General features: G+C 37.0%; 2 protein-coding genes across 3 annotated transcripts in view; one reads left to right on the top strand and one right to left on the bottom strand.

Annotated features, from left to right (window-relative positions):
- The window catches only part of LOC130237058 (serine/threonine-protein phosphatase 6 regulatory ankyrin repeat subunit C-like), a 42,093-nt gene extending 34,374 nt beyond the window's left edge, over positions 1-7,719 (top strand). Inside the window, exons 22-28 of the mRNA XM_056467857.1 lie at positions 1,299-1,386; positions 1,479-1,562; positions 1,875-2,020; positions 2,986-3,068; positions 3,160-3,242; positions 3,323-3,414; positions 6,664-7,719. Coding sequence (XP_056323832.1) covers positions 1,299-1,386; positions 1,479-1,562; positions 1,875-2,020; positions 2,986-3,068; positions 3,160-3,242; positions 3,323-3,414; positions 6,664-6,842 — 755 coding nt within the window. The 3' untranslated portion in view covers positions 6,843-7,719. The remainder of the gene's footprint in view (positions 1-1,298; positions 1,387-1,478; positions 1,563-1,874; positions 2,021-2,985; positions 3,069-3,159; positions 3,243-3,322; positions 3,415-6,663) is intronic.
- A 1,310-nt stretch (positions 7,720-9,029) lies between these two features.
- nabp2 (nucleic acid binding protein 2) lies at positions 9,030-17,631 on the bottom strand. Of its 2 annotated transcripts, none has more exons than XM_056467858.1 (7): positions 17,415-17,631; positions 16,642-16,757; positions 14,855-14,993; positions 14,492-14,563; positions 13,319-13,394; positions 13,174-13,222; positions 9,030-11,171 (listed from the first exon to the last, which is right to left on the bottom strand). In XM_056467858.1, the coding sequence occupies exons 2-7, from the start codon at positions 16,718-16,720 to the stop codon at positions 10,996-10,998; spliced, it is 591 nt and encodes a 196-aa protein (XP_056323833.1). In that variant the 5' UTR covers positions 16,721-16,757; positions 17,415-17,631; the 3' UTR covers positions 9,030-10,995. The 2 variants fall into 2 exon arrangements, with proteins under 2 accessions (XP_056323833.1, XP_056323835.1); XM_056467860.1 differs by having other exon boundaries at positions 16,642-16,748.
- Positions 17,632-17,647: the final 16 nt, after the last annotated feature.

Here is a 17,647-nt window from a genome sequence, read left to right as displayed (position 1 = left end):
AATCCGTTCCCCTCACTTTTAGAGACAGACCATTTAGAAACAGGTGAATAATAACTATATGAACGTATGATCTCATACAGCCATCCCCCCACTTTTAAAATGTCCGCTACGCCCCTGTTTGTAATAGTTATATTGTCTGGGTTGGTGTTGTATATTACGCTCCAAAAACCTGGTAATAAACTGCCAGTAAATTTTTTTTACCTTATTTGGTATTGATAACGAGTCTTGGTAATTGATAACGAGTCATTAGGTGTTTCGTGATGACGCGAAGCACAAGTAGTTGCGCGCGCAAACCCGGGAGATTTGAAACCTGGTGTTGTGTCCTCTGAGGAGAAAGGTAATTTGTGTGTGTGTCTTTGTGAAAAGGTAACTAGCTGTAAGGAAACTGATGACGAACTACATTTGAATGACCTCCTTGAACACAACCTGTACAGACATGGATAGCTTTAGCTTAGTCTTTATTGATCTCCTGTTTTCAAAATAAGAGTCCCACATGCATAGTATGTTTAATTTAAAGTCTGCATGAACCAGAAGCTGCGACTGCTGTTTTTTTTTGTCTTTATTGTGACGCAGCTCCTAGAGAAACGCAATATTAAATGAGAAAACAGTGGGCGTGGCTTGTTTTTCTCTACTGCGAGCTGATTGGATGTAGTAAAGTAGGCGTTTCATTCAGAAAGATGGGTAAAAGTGTTTGGGGGAGTTATTAAAACCTAACAGACTCCTCCTCCTCCTCACCATTTCTGTTTGTTGTCAAAACTGACTGCTGGAGGGGCGTGGTTAAGTGTTAGCCACGCCCAATACCTCAGACAGACCTAATCTGAGAATTTAACTGAAAACAAACAGGAAGTGCATTTTCAGATTGCAATTCTAGATAACAAGGGCAAACTATTGTTTTATTATTAATGACATGCACAGATGAATTGTTCACCACAAAACTAGCAATGTGAGCTAACAGAATCAACATGGCTGCTTTGATTTCATTTGTACTTTAAGCTTAGATAAATTAACATAGACTGGTATTTTCATTTAGTTACAAACACAGTTTTTTAACTAGTTTTACTTGTAATGTACACAATTTATTCTGCACTTCGGTCTTTGAATCTTTGCAGGCCTTTTACATTCACAAAGGTTAAATGAGAGGTAATAATCGGGGCACTTTAATAAATGCAACACACTGATGCAGAATTATTAGTTGAGAATTGAACGGATCAATAACAGATCTCTCAATTGCTAATTAAAACTCAGGAAGCCATTCAGTTTGGCAAAGGTCACGTATGTTGTGTGTTTTGTGTTTTAAGGGCACACTCACTGTCTAGAGGTTTTACTTGACTACAAACCATCAAGCGTCCAGGATGGAAATGGCTTTTCTCCGTTACACTGTGCACTGTGAGTCCAGCTCTCCTGCTCATCCTCAACGCGTTTCTGGACACACACACTTATTTACCATCAGAAGATTTTCCTGTTTGTTTTTGTCACAGGATTACTGGCCACGATGGCGCTGCTCAACTGCTTATTGAAACTATGGGAACAAAGCTCACGAACCTCAGAGATGACAAAGGAAGGTGTGTGTGTGTGTTTGTCCATTACTGACTAAAGGCACATTATTAATTAACCTAGTTAAGCATTTAAATGTCACTTTAAGCTGAATACTAGTATCTTGAAGAATGTCTAGTCAAATATTATGTGCTGTCATCATGACAAAGATAAAAGAAATCAGTTATTAAACCTATTCTGTTCAGAAATGTGTTGAGAAATCTTCTCTCCTTTGAACAGAAATTTGGGGGGGGGGGGGGGGGGGGTATACAGGGGGGCTAATAATTCAGAAGGGCTAATAATTTTGAATGTTTGGAGTGTGTCTGTGTTTGTATCTGCAGAACTCCACTTCACGCATCGGCCTATTCTGGAAGCGTCTCAGCGCTAGTGTTAGCATTGAGCTGCGCTTCAGATGTAAACTCAGTGGACCGAGCCGGACGCTCCGCATTAATGTTCGCTGCTGAGAATGGACACACGTCTGCTGTCGGTTTGTACTGTTGTGCTTTTATTCTTAGCTTCTTGTATAAGAAAGGTATATAAGGGTCAATGTTGGTCAAATTCTTTACATTTTTAGAAAATAACACTATGTAAACATTTAAACATAAGTCAAATTCTGTCCCATACAACACAGTAAAGATTTATATATTTATACTCACCGGACACTTTATTAGGTACACCTTACGAGTCCCAGGTTGGACCCCTTTTGCCTTCAGAACGGCCTTAATCCTTCGTGGCATGGATTCAGCAAGATATTGGAAATATTCCTCAGAGATTTTTCTCCATATTGACATGATAACATCACGCAGTTGCTGCAGATTTGACTGCTGCACATCCATGATGCCAATCTCCCGTTCCACCACATCCCAAAGGTGCTCTATTGGATTGAGCTCTGGTGACTGTGGAGGCCATTTGAGTACAGTGAACTCATTGTCATGTTCAAGAAACCAGTCTGAGAGGATTCGTGCTTTATGACATGGTGTGTTATCCTGCTGGAAGTCGCCATCAGAAGATGGGTACACTGTGGTCATACAGAGATGGACATTGCCTTTCTATCAGCTGGAACCAGTCTGGCCATTCACCTCTAACCTCTGGTATCAACAAGGCATTTGCACCCACAGAACTGCCGCTCACTGGATATTTTCTCTTTTTCAGACCATTCTCTGTAAACCCTAGAGATGGTTGTGCGTCAAAATCCCAGTAGATCAGCAGTTTCTGAAATACTCAGACCAGCCCATCTGGCACCAACAACCATGCCACGTTCAAAGTGACTTAAAATCCCCTTTCTTCCCCATTCTGATGCTCGCTTTGAACTGCAGCAGATCATCTTGACCATGTCTACATGCCTAGATGCACTGAGTTGCTGCCATGTGATTGGCTGATTAGAAATTTGCGTTAACTAGCAGGTACTGAATATATAATACTGAATATATAATACTGAACTGTTTTATGCAGAAATCCTGCTTCATGAGGCCAGAGCGGATCTGTCTCTGCAGGACGTCAGCATGAACTCAGCTCTTCATCTGGCCTGTAGAAGAGTAACGTACCCAACATTCACAATGTATTACTGTGTACACATGCTGAGAGTTGAGTTTCCAGAATAAATGATCACCATGTTTACCTCCACAGGCTCATGAAATGTGTGCTCTCCTTATTCTGGCGGAGACTGACGACACGTCGCTCATCACTTCCACAAACAGCGCACTTCAGACGTGAGCTTTGCCGTTTGTTCACATGCTATACGTTGATTATTTAGTTGCATTGACTAGTTTTTGTGTCTGTCTGCCTTCAGGCCTCTGCATATCGCAGCTAGAAATGGTCTTGTGACAGTGGTTGAGGTTCTGCTGACTCGAGGAGCAACAGTTCTGGCCGTAGATAAAGACGGTGAGATGCTAAAGTTAAATGTGCAGTATGTAGAAGTGACACCTAGTGGTTAAACGGGTATTGCAGCGCAAATTAAAAATATTGTAGTGTTTATTTCACCCAGCCGACCCCATGCAAATGCAGGTTGCCAGATTGACGACACAAACAGCAGCAAGCATGCCTGATAATCTAGCGCAGGGGTTTTAAACTTTTAGGACAATTACCCCTCCCTCGAGCCAAAATTATAATGCATGCGCAAACATCATTCACATATTACTTGCTGCGTTGAAAGTGCGTAGAATTAATTACATTAAAACATAAATATACAGCTTACCTGATTCAGTGTGATGGCTGAGCCTGTTTCTGCGAGGACAACATGCTAATCTGTGGTCGGAATCCAGACACGACTAACCGTAAATCATCTTCCACTGCCAATAAGCATGAGCCATAGCATACTTGCTTTTGGGCATTGCTAGGCCTATTTTAGGAAACTGTAGCCCCACTATATTTCTACTCAGCCCCCCTAAAACTTTTGCGATTAGCTCATAAACTGTACACAAAATTATCGGCTTAGTCCCATTTAAATTTAAGAAGAAAACGGCAGCAGAATTCGGCTCCTCCCAGTCTTGTTTTTCATTTGATCAGCAACCACAGCCGTGGACAGCGAGAGAACAAGAGCTGCATCCCAAATCGCATACTCATGCACTATTCTACGCCATTTTGTAGTATAAATAGTGTAAGAATTACGTTCACACTGAAAACTCTCAAAAATAATAAGTGCACTTTAATTACCCCGATGATGTACTCATTCAGCCGGTAAAATGAAGTGTGGAATGATGGACACTTCACGCACTCAACGACCACAGGTTTGCTGAGGTAGCGGAAGGGGCGGAGCTTTCGGGCGACCATGTTGGATTACTTTATTTATTTTGGATGGTGAGAGCAAAATTCTGCTACGAGAGTGATTATAGCGCCTCCCGGTGGTGAATGCGGTTATACTCACGACAGGTATTATTTAATACTTTGGTCATTTATTTCACTGATTTTGCAACGGTCAATCGTCATCTGGGAAACAGTTTGAATTTCCGTTCAGTAAAAAAAACTGCTCCATTTGGGACGACACTACATACACATATGCTATTGAGTGTGTTAGTGCATTAGTTCATAGTGCATGAGTGTATAGTGTGCCATTTGAGACGCAGGTATGGTGTGTGTTTATCGATGAATTGTTATAATATCTGCTTATTTGCACTTGTATCACCTGTATCCCAATGTCATGGAGCTGTCGGGTTTTTTCGGCGTTCACCTCATCAGCACTTGCGAACTTAACGAACATTTCGAACTTTATTTATTTAATACATGGAAACAAAAAAATGTACTTGAATATAGAAAGTGGTTTTTACTACAGTAAAGAGATGGGTTGAGCCTATTTGGCTTACTCAGAACTCAAATGGCTGTGCCTGTCTATGCAATACAGTGGAACACTAGTATACAACCCTACCAAATTAAACAAACATTTTTAAGTGTATTACTATTAAATTATTACTTATAAATGTAATATTAGACTATATATATATTGTTTGCTATTTAAAAGTGACCTCCTGTTGATTTTTATTACTGAATCTGCATCTCATTTCAGAGAGAAATGCGTTCTCATGCTTTTGGTTTTCTTGTCAAGGCAACCCGGGCTGCTGAAATATAACTGGGTAAACTGGCAGTGGGCTGGTTATAGAGGCCAAAACAAAGACAGACATTCCCACACAGAATGCACACTCTTAAAGGAGAATAACTGACTTCAGCATTATTTTTTTAGCATGCTTCTTAAATATATGCAAACATATAATAATGTTCTGCTAATTTAAAAAAGACTGCACTTTAGATGTTCAAGCTGTTTAAAGCAGTATGGATTCGGTTTTGTGTAGTATAAAGTCTGATGTTTTTTTATATGTAAAACAATTTTAAACACTATCTTTATTAGTATAGCATTATTGTTAATGCGAATGGGTAAAGCGATATTGAAATGTCTTCTGAGTTTGCCACACAACAGAAAAATTTCTTCTTAACCACCCGGTCAATGTTTGAATGAAATTAAAAAACACACAGCCAAGTACAATGATAAGTAATAAAATTAATTTAAATGCTTTCTTTATTTCTTCTCTCTCTCGCTCTTTTCCCTTTTAATTTGTACTTTAACATGTTTTCATAATTTAGAAAAATTTGAGTATAACATATAGTTAATAGACCTGACGATTGTACTTGTCTGTATATTGTAAGGTCATTTTAAAGGGACCTATATTTTACAAGATGTAAAACAAGTCTCTGATGTCTTTAGAGTGTGTGTGTGTGAAGTATCAGCTCAAAATATCTCACAAATAATGTTGTATAACTCTCTGAAACCCTTTTATGCTTTGATCCTAATTGTGGTGTTTTGGTGACTGTCGCTTTAAATTCAAATGAGATTGTGCTCTTTTCAAAACAGGGCGGAGCTATAAACGCCTGCGTGTCAGCATAGTGGCAGATTCAAAACTCTAATGGCGGACGGCTGCTTCTCACTCAGGGCTGTTTATGCTAATGATTAAGAGATGGTTGCTAGTGGGAGGGGCTTCCCCCCTCTGATGACACGTACAAAGGGAAAATGTCAATCAAAGTGTTTCTGCAGACTGTTTATATCAAGTGTGATTATAAAAAATAGAATTAATACATTTTTATCATTAGACGCTGGTTATATTCACACACTGATGCCACACAACAGTGTTTACACCCCTTAGAAATGTGATTTCTGCATACCTAGGACTAATAAAACCCGAAAGTCTGTATGACTGTACTCAAATGAACATTTACAGTACACATAAAATAAAAAACAGAAAAAAGGCAGGTCTCTCTGCTCTCAAACACTGGGGGTCCACTCATGTGTTTTGTAGATGCTAATTATGATCACTCCATGTTCTAAAATGCATTCATTCTGCTAGCAAAGTGTAGATTATGTAGGAATGAACGGTGATTGAGTGGGAGAACCAATGATGCTAATATTCAGTAGTTATTATAGTGTTAGTGCTCATTGAGCCACCATTTTAGCCCCGCTCAAAAAATCCTGAACACTAATATGTCAAAATAAAAGTCCCCTGCGAATGCAACATAAAAGTTGCTGAATAACTACATACTTCAGAGTCTTCATAATGCATTTAGAAGCAATTATCCGAGTTTCTGAAATGTTTCTCATACAGTAAATATATTCTCAGATCATTATTAATGTAGCTGTATGTTTTTTAGGACACACTCCAGCATTGGCTTGTGCACCAAATAAAGATGTGGCTAAGTGCCTGGCGCTCATCATTTCCACTATGAAGCCGTTCGTCGGTTTGATGAAGAACTGTGGCAGTGGCGTTTCCCATCAGCCCCTGCGCAACGGCGTATCTCTACATCTGCTCACAGAGGAGCCGCAGGGCTGAGCGTCATTTTCAATGGCATCTGTCCTGCTGGAAGGTATCAAAACAGACTTTTTACAACACTTTTTATGTATTTATAAAGAAAGACAGTGTAGAAAATGAAGAAAAAACACTATTTGGTTACCCTGCAACCTCCTGACGTGCTCCACAAGATGTAAACATGTCAAAATAAAAGTGCACATGGAATATGAGGCTTTTTTTCAAGACTTTGAACATAATTTCATCATGGACCCTATTCACAAGACTGTTTTTAAAGTCATCAGCATCTTAAATCCTTGAAAGTTTTTAATATTTTGATTTTAAAGATGTAAAATAAGTGCTTGGTTTCATGTGTCTGTGAAGTTTCACCTCAAAATTCCCATCAGATCATTTTTCATACCCTCCTGAATATGTGAATTTTCAGCCTAGAGGACATTGTTACTGATTTTGCTGCCTGTGCCTTTAAATGCAAATGAGCTGGTTCTCCCTGCCCACTGTTCCTACCTGGGTGTATGTTTCTCCTGCTGCTTCATGTCATATAAACAGCAGTCGGTGATACTGATGAAGCAGGGATCCAGTTTATGAGTCAAAAATACCAAGTAAGGGTATTTGATGTATTTGTTGTGGAGTTAATTCAAGCCTTTCTGCAACGATGAGCCACGCAAATGCCATTGCACATACACACACGCGCACACGTTTAACTTTGCACTGTTTTTGCACATCTACTTGCAGCAAATTTGGATATCAATTATGCTATTGTACGAAATCACAGATTTAACGTCCACAAGCCGGGATTGATGTTATGTTTGAAGTGTCCTTCAATATAATTGTACTGACACTTTGCGGCTGTGGTTATTTCAGCGAATTGAGATATTCCTCTCTTTATTACAAACCTGTACTGTTTATAAACATTTCAAACCTGTAAGACTCATTCTTGAGCTGCAGCTGATCACAGAGAGGTGGAACAGATCTTTTAATTCCAGTTTCTTTGCAAATCCTGTTCTGTGGACATGTGTATACATGCAGGGGCGCCACTGGCCGGTACGTGCCCTATGACAACATTTCGCTGGTGTCACGGACGAAAGTGAAGAGCCGGGTGGGGGCGGGGGAGGGAGGGGTTGGTGTCATGGATGAAAGTGAAGAGCAGTGGGGTATGTCGAGGACAAAACCGAAGAGAGGCAGGGAGGTGGGGGATTGTGTCGCGGATGAAAGTGAATTCAATTGGGTGGGTGGGGAAAACCGCACTCCTACGTCACGTTGGGGTCTCTAAATCGCTAGGATTTAGATCGTATTTTAACGTCAGGACATTTTAAAAAAAGAGACTTATTGTGTTTATATGAGTCCAATATGACTGTGTGCACACTATACCTACACACAGTTCTGTCCAATCAGCTTACAAAAGATGATTTTGCATCATAGGTGGCTTTTAAAACAACGTACGAACATTTCTAAAGCTATACATTGTGTTATATTCATACATTTTCCTTCGGCTTAGTCCCTTTATTCATCAGGGGTCGCCACAGCAGAATGAACCACCAACTATTTCAGCATATGTTTTACGCAGCGGATGCCATTTCAGCTGCAACCCAGTACTGGGAAACATCCATACACTCACATTCACACACACACTCATACTCTACGGCCAATTTAGTTTATTTAATTCCCCTATAGCGCATGTGTTTGGACTGTGGGGGAAACCGGAGCACCCGGAGGAAACCCATGCCAACATGGGGAGAACATGCAAACTCCACATAGAGATGACAACTGACCCTGCCGGGAGTCGAACCCGCGAACTTCTTGCTGTGAGGTGACAGTGCTAACCACTGAGCCACCCACTTTTTGTTATATCATTATTAAATTACAAGAAACAAATTACTGCTTGTGCGAGGTGTTTGTATGGGGGTGGGACAGTACATTTGACATAGTTTTCTCTTCTTGCTGCCGTTATCAGCCTCAGACTATTTTTCCCCTTTTCTAAATGTCTTGATGACATCATCATAGAGTTTTATTGTATTATATTAGTAAATAACAATTCAAAAAATAATCTGTTGTACTCTCCCATTCACTGAGCTCTAAGTTTACCCACTATGATGACTTCCGCTATTGAAAAACCCGGAAATGTGATAAAGAATCCATTGCATCTTTTATAACGTTTGTCAATGTTCTGTCCTCAAAGCTAAAATCAAGATTAAAAAGAGTTCAAACCAATCCTTTAAATCATTCTTTTTTTAATGTAATCGTTTCTGCCAAAAATATCAAGAGAAATTCAACAGTTCTGATGGCTGCATGTTCTCAGGGTTTCAGGAGTTAGCATTTTCAGATCCATTCTGCTTTTCTGGTGTAAAACAAACAAACATGTGGCTGACTACTGTACATGAAGAGGGAAACACAAGATGCCACACTGTACTTAAAGGGACATTTCCTCCAAAGATGACAATTCTAAACAGTTTCCTCCTCCTGTTGAACACAAAACAAGATATTCTGAAGAATGTTGGGAAGATGCTGCCATTGACATTCGAAGTACTTACTTGCTTACTCCCAGAGCCATTTATATCGAAACTGATAATTAGCCGCAGCATATTGGTGTTTCGTAACATCTAGCTTTTATGAGGCGAGTTGTTAGCCCAATGCTCAAACCCCAACGTGGAGGACCAGGACATACACATACACTATGGACCCAATTCCCCTATTGCGCATGTGTTTGGACTGTGGGGGAAACCGGAGCACCTGGAGGAAACGCACGCCAACATGGGGAGAACATGCAAACTCCACACAGAAATGCCAACTAGCCCATCTGGGACTCGATCCAGTGACCTTCTTGCTGTGAGATCACAGTGCTAACCACTGAGCCACAAAGCCATCCCAAAACTGGAACTGTTGGAAATATCAATTTAAAAGAGAGATCTGTGATCAATTATGCTCAGCACTGCACAGTTGAAGAGAGAATTATTCAGCCTCCTGTAAAATTGTAATTATATTTCAAATATTTCTAAAGAGATGCTTAAAAGAGCAAGAACATTTTCACAGTATTTCCTATAATGTTTTTGTTTTGGAGAAAGTCTTATTTATTTTAATTTGGCTGGAATAAAAAACATACATTTAAAAAAAAAACCTCAAAATTTATAAGGTCAATATTATTAACCCACTTAAAAATATATATTTTTATCCCCTTAAGTATTTAATGTTTCATTTGGCTACAGAACAAACCGCTGTAGTCCAATGACTTTCCTAATTACCCTAATTAACCTAGTTAAGCCTTGAAATGTCACTTTAGGCTGAATACTAGTATCTTGAACAATATCTAGGTAAATATTATGTGCTGTCATCATGACAAAGATCAAAGAATTCAGTTATTAAACCTATTATTATGTTTAAAAATGTGTTAAAATTAATAATCGGCACAGGAAATATTTGAAACAATTACTACTTTTCACAGAAGGGCTTGTCATTTTGTCTTTAACTGGAAGTGGCTTCAAACATCTGGCTAAAAATAATAAAAAACTAAAACAATAATGAAGTTGACTAGCAATCAAACAGGCTAAAAGAGGTGAAACAAGTAAAAACATTTCACTTACAATGTATAACGTACATGACAGCATTGGGTTTAGCAAAACATGTCTTCAGAAGAGACATGCACATAGAGCTGCTCACCAAAACCCTTCAGGAAATATAGCTGAAGTCAGAATTATTATTAAAAAAAAATACTCAATATTTCCCAAATTATATTTAACAGCGTAAAGAAATTTTCACAGTATTTCCTATAATATTTTTTCTTCTGGAGAAAGTCTTATTTGTTTTATTTCGGCTAGAATAAAAGCAGCTTTACATTTTATTCAATATTATTAGCCCCTTTAAGCTATATTTGTTTTGGATTGTCCAAAGAACAAACCATCATTATACGTACAATAATTTGCCTAATTCTCCTAACTTTACCCTAATTAACCTAGTTAAGCCTTTAAATGTCACTTTAAGCTGAATACTAGTGTCTTGAAGAATATCTAGTCAAATATTATGTGCTGTCATCATGACAAAGATAAAAGAAATGAGTTAATAAAACTATTCTGTTTAAAAAATGTGTTGAGAAACATCTCCGTTATACAGAAATTTGGGAAAAAATATACAGGAGGGCTAATAATTCTGACTTCAACTGTACGTATTGGTCCGTTATTACTGTAAATCATCTTTTGAGTGTCCGCCGTGTCTCTTTGCCGTTGCTGACTGAAGTTCCTCCCGCAGCAGGACTCGGCGTCGAGCGGCTACCATTTCCATTGTTTGCTCGTCCAGAAGACTGTGGATTAGTAGAGTTGCCAGATCCTTGAGAATTCACTCCATTTCCATTGGGAGTGTCTGTACCTTCAGAGAGAGAGAGAGAGAGAGAGAGAGAGAGAGAGAGAGAGAGCGAGATTAAAAATGTATTGCTTTGAAATGGAAAACAGACACTGATGTACCAATTGGATCTCAGAAGATTACACATCATTTGAGATGGAAGGGGTGAATTTAATAATAAGATTTGGATTCTATGGTGGTATGGTGGCTCAGTGGTTAGCACTGTGGCCTCACAGCAAGAATGTCGCTGGTTTAAGTCCCAGGTGGGCCAGTTGGCATTTCTGTGAGGAGTTTGCATGTTCTCCCCGTGTTGGCGTGGGTTTCCTCCGGGTGCTCCGGTTTCCCCCCACAGTCCAAACACATGAGCTATGAGCCAGTAATGGGTTGCTGCTGGAGAGGCATCCTCTGTGTAAAACATATGCCGGAATAGTTGGCGGTTCATTCCGGTGTGGCGAATGAATGAATGGAATCCATGTTTGAATTACATGATTTTATTTGATGAAATGTTTTCCCCATTGGTTTATACTGTATCTCCTCCCTTTTTATTTATTGGTCTCAAACTCAATTCCTGGAGGGCCGCAGCTCTGCATAGTTTAGCTCCAACCAGCTCCATCTCACACCTGTTTAACAGTCCATAGTAGTCTTGAACACCTTGATTATTTGGATCAGCTGTGTTTGATTAGGGTTGGAGCAAAACTGTGCAGAGCTGCGGCCCTCCAGGAATCCAGTTTGAGACCTATGCTTTATTTATTATTATTTTATTTCTTTATTTTTATATACTCTGTGTGTGTTTTGCTTTAGTTTGTTTGTTGCTTAGTTTTGAAGTTCTGCATTGTTAATTTCTGAAAAAGCAAAAAGAGAGCGTGAGATGATGATGATGATAATAATACAAGTAAAATAATCGAATATAACTTATAGAGTGTTCGAGAGGTAAAAGGAAGAGGTAAGATTTGTCATTTTTACTGTTGATCAAAAGTTGGCAGCATTCACCCTTTACATAGGCTGGTACAACAAAAAAGCTTAGTCTCTGGCTTTTATATGGAGTTCTATTAAGTATAACTGCAGATTATAGTGTGCATGCATAAATACATTGACTTTGTTTTTGTTTACTCCATGTAGTTCTGAGAGCTGCGCTGCTTATTTAGATTATCTCAGACATATCAAGGTAAGTGCACAAAGGTTATTCCCTCTCTCAGACACACACACGGTTTCTGCAGGTTCCACCAAGTCAAATTTCAGACTTTTTAAGACCTATTTAAGACCATTATGAATGAAATATCAGACTTATAGGGCAAAAAATTTAATCACTAAGGGTTTTTTCTATTAGCCAGTGGAAAATATTTGTACTTGCTCCATTTAAATTCAAACGCATATTTTTAATCACATATTTATAAGTTAATAGATGTAACTTTTGTTAAGCAGTTGTTTTTCTTCTTTTTATATGTATTGTAGGTTGTACCGATTGAGTAGCCTTACAAGGACAAATGAAAATTAAGACCTGTTTAAAATGATTTAAGACCTATAACACCATATTTCAGTGAATTTAAGACTTTTTAAGGCCTAAAATGAGGTTTTTGAAATGTAAGAGTTTTTAAGACTCCGTGGAGACCCTGAGAATACGCCATATAAAAGCCAGAAACTAAGCTTTTTGTGCATAGATCAACATTGAAAATGACTCATTTTTCCTCTTCCCAACAGGGAAAACCAGCAACAATCGAGAATTCGAGCCATGCGGTCATGGCTTTGGAATCAAACCATGTGATTATAAATGGAAGTCAATGGGGCAAAAACAGCCCCCAACATAACGAAAGGGAAGTCGATTTGCACAGAGTCTTATTGTTTAGTGTTAAATTGTATATGTGTCAAAATAAGATTTGTCGGCAAAAATCTTTTCATTTGCTGAAACACAGAGGCCAAATTAAGACTCAACAGCACCCCATTGTGGATGAAAACGTCTCCAACATAGCATAAGGGTTAAACTACCCAGCTCTGCTAGTGGTTCAATGTCTATAACAGTATTTTGTTCTACCTGTTGTTGCACCAGTGCTGCTGTTCATGTTGCTCTGGTCATTCAATCCCTGACAGAAATTAAGAACATCGTGAATTAACATGACTTATAGTTCATTAAATGGTGATTAGGTTACTGAAATTTGGTCAAATAAATCCAGACATACCGTTTTATTTGTCTGGGTCAAATATTCTGGATTTGGCTCACTAAAGTTTGGCACTTCAGAATACACCATGCAGAATCTTACAAATCGGATACAAAAACATTATAAATTTGCAGTCAAATATTTAGTGTAAAGTTTAGTTTAATATATACATCAAACATGTAGAATGAATGCGTTTTTGTATTGTTAAGTCTCTAGTAATAATAATAATATAAATATTATTATATTATTATAATTATTATTACAATTGAATAAAAAAAAAAAAAAGAATTTAAATTATAAATAGTTTCCGGATTTTTCACCAAATAAATCCAATCCAAAAATATAATTATTATAATTATATGCTTGGATTGGATTTATTTGGACAAAAATCCGGAAACTATTTATATTTAAATTCTTTTATTTCACATTAAATAAATTATTGAGCTAAATGATGCTTGGGTTTGGTAAATTAAAATCCATTTAATATTTCGAATTTAAAATAACAACTGTTTTAAACTGTAATATATTAATAAATGTGATTTATGCAAGTCAAAGGCAAATAATCATCATAACTCCAGTATGACATGATCCTTCAGAAATAATCTAATATGATTATTGCTCAAGAAATCATTATATCCTACTATTCACAAGTAAAAATATTAAAATTGCATTATATTTATCAAAAGTGGCAGTAAATGCATTTATAATATTAATAACACAGAAGATTTATATTCCAAATAAATGCTGTTGACTTTAACCTTTCATTAATGAAATAATACAATTTTTCCCGCTAAATTATGAAGTAGCAAAAACATGAAAATGATAAGTTCAGCTTGAGCCAAAGAAATAAAAGCTGTTTTAAATTGTAATAACTTTACACAACATTACTGCCCTGTAAAAACATTTAACGACAAAAAGTCAGGAGAACAAATATTTGTGTTGCTTTAACTTATATTAATAAGTTTAATCTTAATTCTTTTACGTTATACAAAGTTAAGCTGAATATTTGTAGTTGAACTGATTAAGGCAGCAAGAATTTTATTTACAGTGTGTATTTTACATCAGATACAACACCGGCAGTGAATTTGTCTGTATTTTTGCCTTCAACACGAATTATAATGCCACTTCAAATATAAACATATTTATGATTAAAGTTGAGCAAAACATGTACACTTCAATAAATAATGCTCTTACTCTCCAATCTTCTGTAGTTCACCTCCTCTTCCAGTGTATAACGTCAAACAGCCTTTAAAAACTGAGGCGTAACTGCAGAAGAAGACAAATGTGCTGTGAAGACACTTATTGAGTGATGTATAACAGAGATTTTTTAGTTAAACTGTTTTTATCGATATATATTAGTCTGAGAGTTACAGTATCAAATATAAAGAATCAGTATGACATTCATTCAATTATTTTTTCAACATATTTCTGAACATAATAGTTTTAATAACTCATTTCTAGTTACTGATTTCTTTTATTTTTGCCATGATGACAGCACATTTTATTTTAATACTTATTTTGCAAGATACTAGTGCAATTTACTGAACCCGATCTCACCCTTTGGTTAGTCTGATGATGTCACCAGCTTGAATGAGTCCTCCCACCTCGTCCCAAACGGAGATGCTGATGCTACCCGTTTTGTCTGCCACTTTACAGGTGCGAACCTCATGACCGTCTTTAGTCTTCGTCACTCGTCCTTTAAGAAGGGAGACTAGATTCAGATTCACTACTGTCCAGATGTACAGTGCTCAGCATAAATCAGTACACCTTTTAAAAATATTTGATATTATTTTTATCCATTTCTCAGTGAATATAGGCAATCATTTGGTGCATTTAAACAAAGCAGTTTTATTAAACAGTTATATTCATTAAAATAAGACTTTAGTCATAGAACATCTTTAGTAATATATACAGATAATACATTTAAATTCAATTAAGTTACTGGAAAACAATATATATATAAAAAAAAAAAAAAATATATATATATATATATATATATATATATATATATATATATATATATATATATATATATATAAATGACTATATATAACATATTAATTAACATTTTTGAACTGTGATCTTTGCTTTTTTTGTTAGATTAGTTCCAGTTTTGTCTTTGGTACTGACTCATCTGCTGTATATGCACAAATATATTATTGTAAAGCATCCAATGGTACATTAAATATGAATTTAAAAGAGAGATCTGTGAGATCTGTGAACGCATTTAAGCTCGTTGAAAGTTGATTCAAATCTCATCGTCAGCCAGATGATTTTAATAGTTTCAAATAGAATCAAATTCACGATCACTGATTTGTGAATTCATTTAACTTCGGCTTAGTCCCTTTATTCATCAGGCGACCCCATAGCGGAATGAACCGCCAAATTATCCAGCATATGTTTTACACAGTGGATGCCCTTCCAGCTGCAACCCAGTACTGGGAAACATACACACACTAATACACTACGGCCAATTTAGTTCAGCAATTGCCCTGTAGCGCATGTGTTTGGACTGTGGGGGAAACCGGAGCACCCGGAGGAAACCCACACCATCACAAGGAGAACATGCAAACTCCACACAGAAATGACAACTGGCCCAGCTGGGACTCGAACCAGAGACGTTCTTGCTGTGAGGGGACAGTGCCAAACACCGAGCCACCGTGTCGCGCCATGATTTATTATTTCACACTTTATTTTGACAAGTTATTTTAAACAAAGTAAAGACTGTACGTAAAGACTGTACTTGCATTTAAAATGCTATATATTTATATAAAATCATTTGTGCAACCCTAACTAGATTTGAACATCTGGTCTTTGAACCACATACATACATACATACATACATACATACATACATACATACATACATGTATGTATGTATATCTGCCATCTGAAATCTAAATCTAGCATTTAAAATGAGCATTTTTCTCAGGCTTCTCCCTTGATTCAGTAATTTCACTTTTATGGCAAAGAATAGGTTATTTTCATCGCTTTTAACATGAAATAACTAACCATAAACATAAGAGGCTGATAAAAATGCTTATTGTAGAAGAAAATTTGCAAATAAATATTGAGAAAATTGCCTAAATGAAGTGTTTATCACTGTATATTACTAATCAAAAAATAAGTTTTGATATATTTACAGTAGAAGATGTACAAAAAACCTTAATGGAACATGAACTTTATCTTTATTTGATACTCAATTTTTTTTGATATAAAGAAAAATGTATCATTTTGACCCATACAACGTATTTTAACTATTTCAAGAGTGCAATCCAAGACTAATTTTGTGGTCCAGGGTCCAACATGTATGATGTTGTGCATGTAATGTGCAGTTCAGGCACCTGTTTCCAGCACGATGAAGATGACATTGAGGTTTTTGAGTCCAGGTTTGATGTCCTTCACATGAGTCTCAGTGCTCATGGTCAGTCAGTCTGTTTTTGTCTGAACCCTGAAGAAACTCAAACACAACAAATGCACACCGTCTGTCAAACCACAATAAAAATAAATAAGTCATGAAAATAACTTAGCATTGATGTGTCTCTGGCGAGCATTTTTCATGAGGTAAAGTTGGTTTTATATTCGCATATTCGTAATTTTTTTTAACAAAGTGACAGCTTTATGGTCCCTATATTGTTTACCATGTTACTTTGAATATTTCAGTCTGAAATTGCATGTAAATATGATTTAAAAACAACGATAGCTCTATTTAATTGACTCAACAATGTTGTACTTTGATAGTAATTGACTGCTAGTATGATTTCCTTATTTATGATTTGCAAAAAATACTTTTCTATAATTAAATTAAGGAGAAAGTCCGAATATAAAACCAATTTACCCCAATCTCTATACTGTTTAACAGGCTACTTTGAATATTTCTGTCTGAAATCCCATGTGCAGCAATTATGACTTCAAAACAACATTAGCTCCATTTAAATGACTATGCTGTTGTCCTTTGATAGTCATTGGCTGCTAATATGATTACACTATTTAGGATTTGAAAAAATACTTTTCTAAAATTATATTATATAGGAGAATGTCAAAATGTGCGGATATAAAACCAACTTTAGCCCAATAACATTCTCTAAGCAGCAAACTGAAGTAAACAAACACTCACTGGTTAGCATGAGCTGCTTCTGCACTGTGTTTGCTCTAATGCTAGTCGCCGGTTAGCTGTTCTCGTCATCTGCGAGAGTTTGCGTGAATAATCCCGCAAAAGCCCGCAACTCTTGTTGTAAATGAAGGGTCTGACAGCTGTCAATCATCACAAGTAACGTAATGTAGACACTCAACTAGTGTTGACGATTTTTTCCTCACTAAACGTCATGACGCCATATTACCCGTGCGTCA

Source organism: Danio aesculapii, chromosome 11, assembly GCF_903798145.1.
Source record: "Danio aesculapii chromosome 11, fDanAes4.1, whole genome shotgun sequence".
In the NCBI taxonomy this organism is placed as follows: domain Eukaryota; kingdom Metazoa; phylum Chordata; class Actinopteri; order Cypriniformes; family Danionidae; genus Danio; species Danio aesculapii.
Note: the sequence above shows the minus strand (reverse complement) of the source record. Positions and strands in the feature narration are given on the sequence as shown.

Coding starts and splice junctions, on each gene's coding strand:
- nabp2 (XM_056467858.1), bottom strand. CDS start 16,720: ATGAGCACTGAGACTCATGTGAAGGACATCAAACCTGGACTCAAAAAC. Junction 14,564..14,854: donor ATCATCAGACTAACCAAAGG/GTGAGATCGGGT, acceptor CTTCTTCTGCAG/TTACGCCTCAGTTTTTAAAG. Junction 13,223..13,318: donor TGACCCAGACAAATAAAACG/GTATGTCTGGAT, acceptor AATTTCTGTCAG/GGATTGAATGACCAGAGCAA.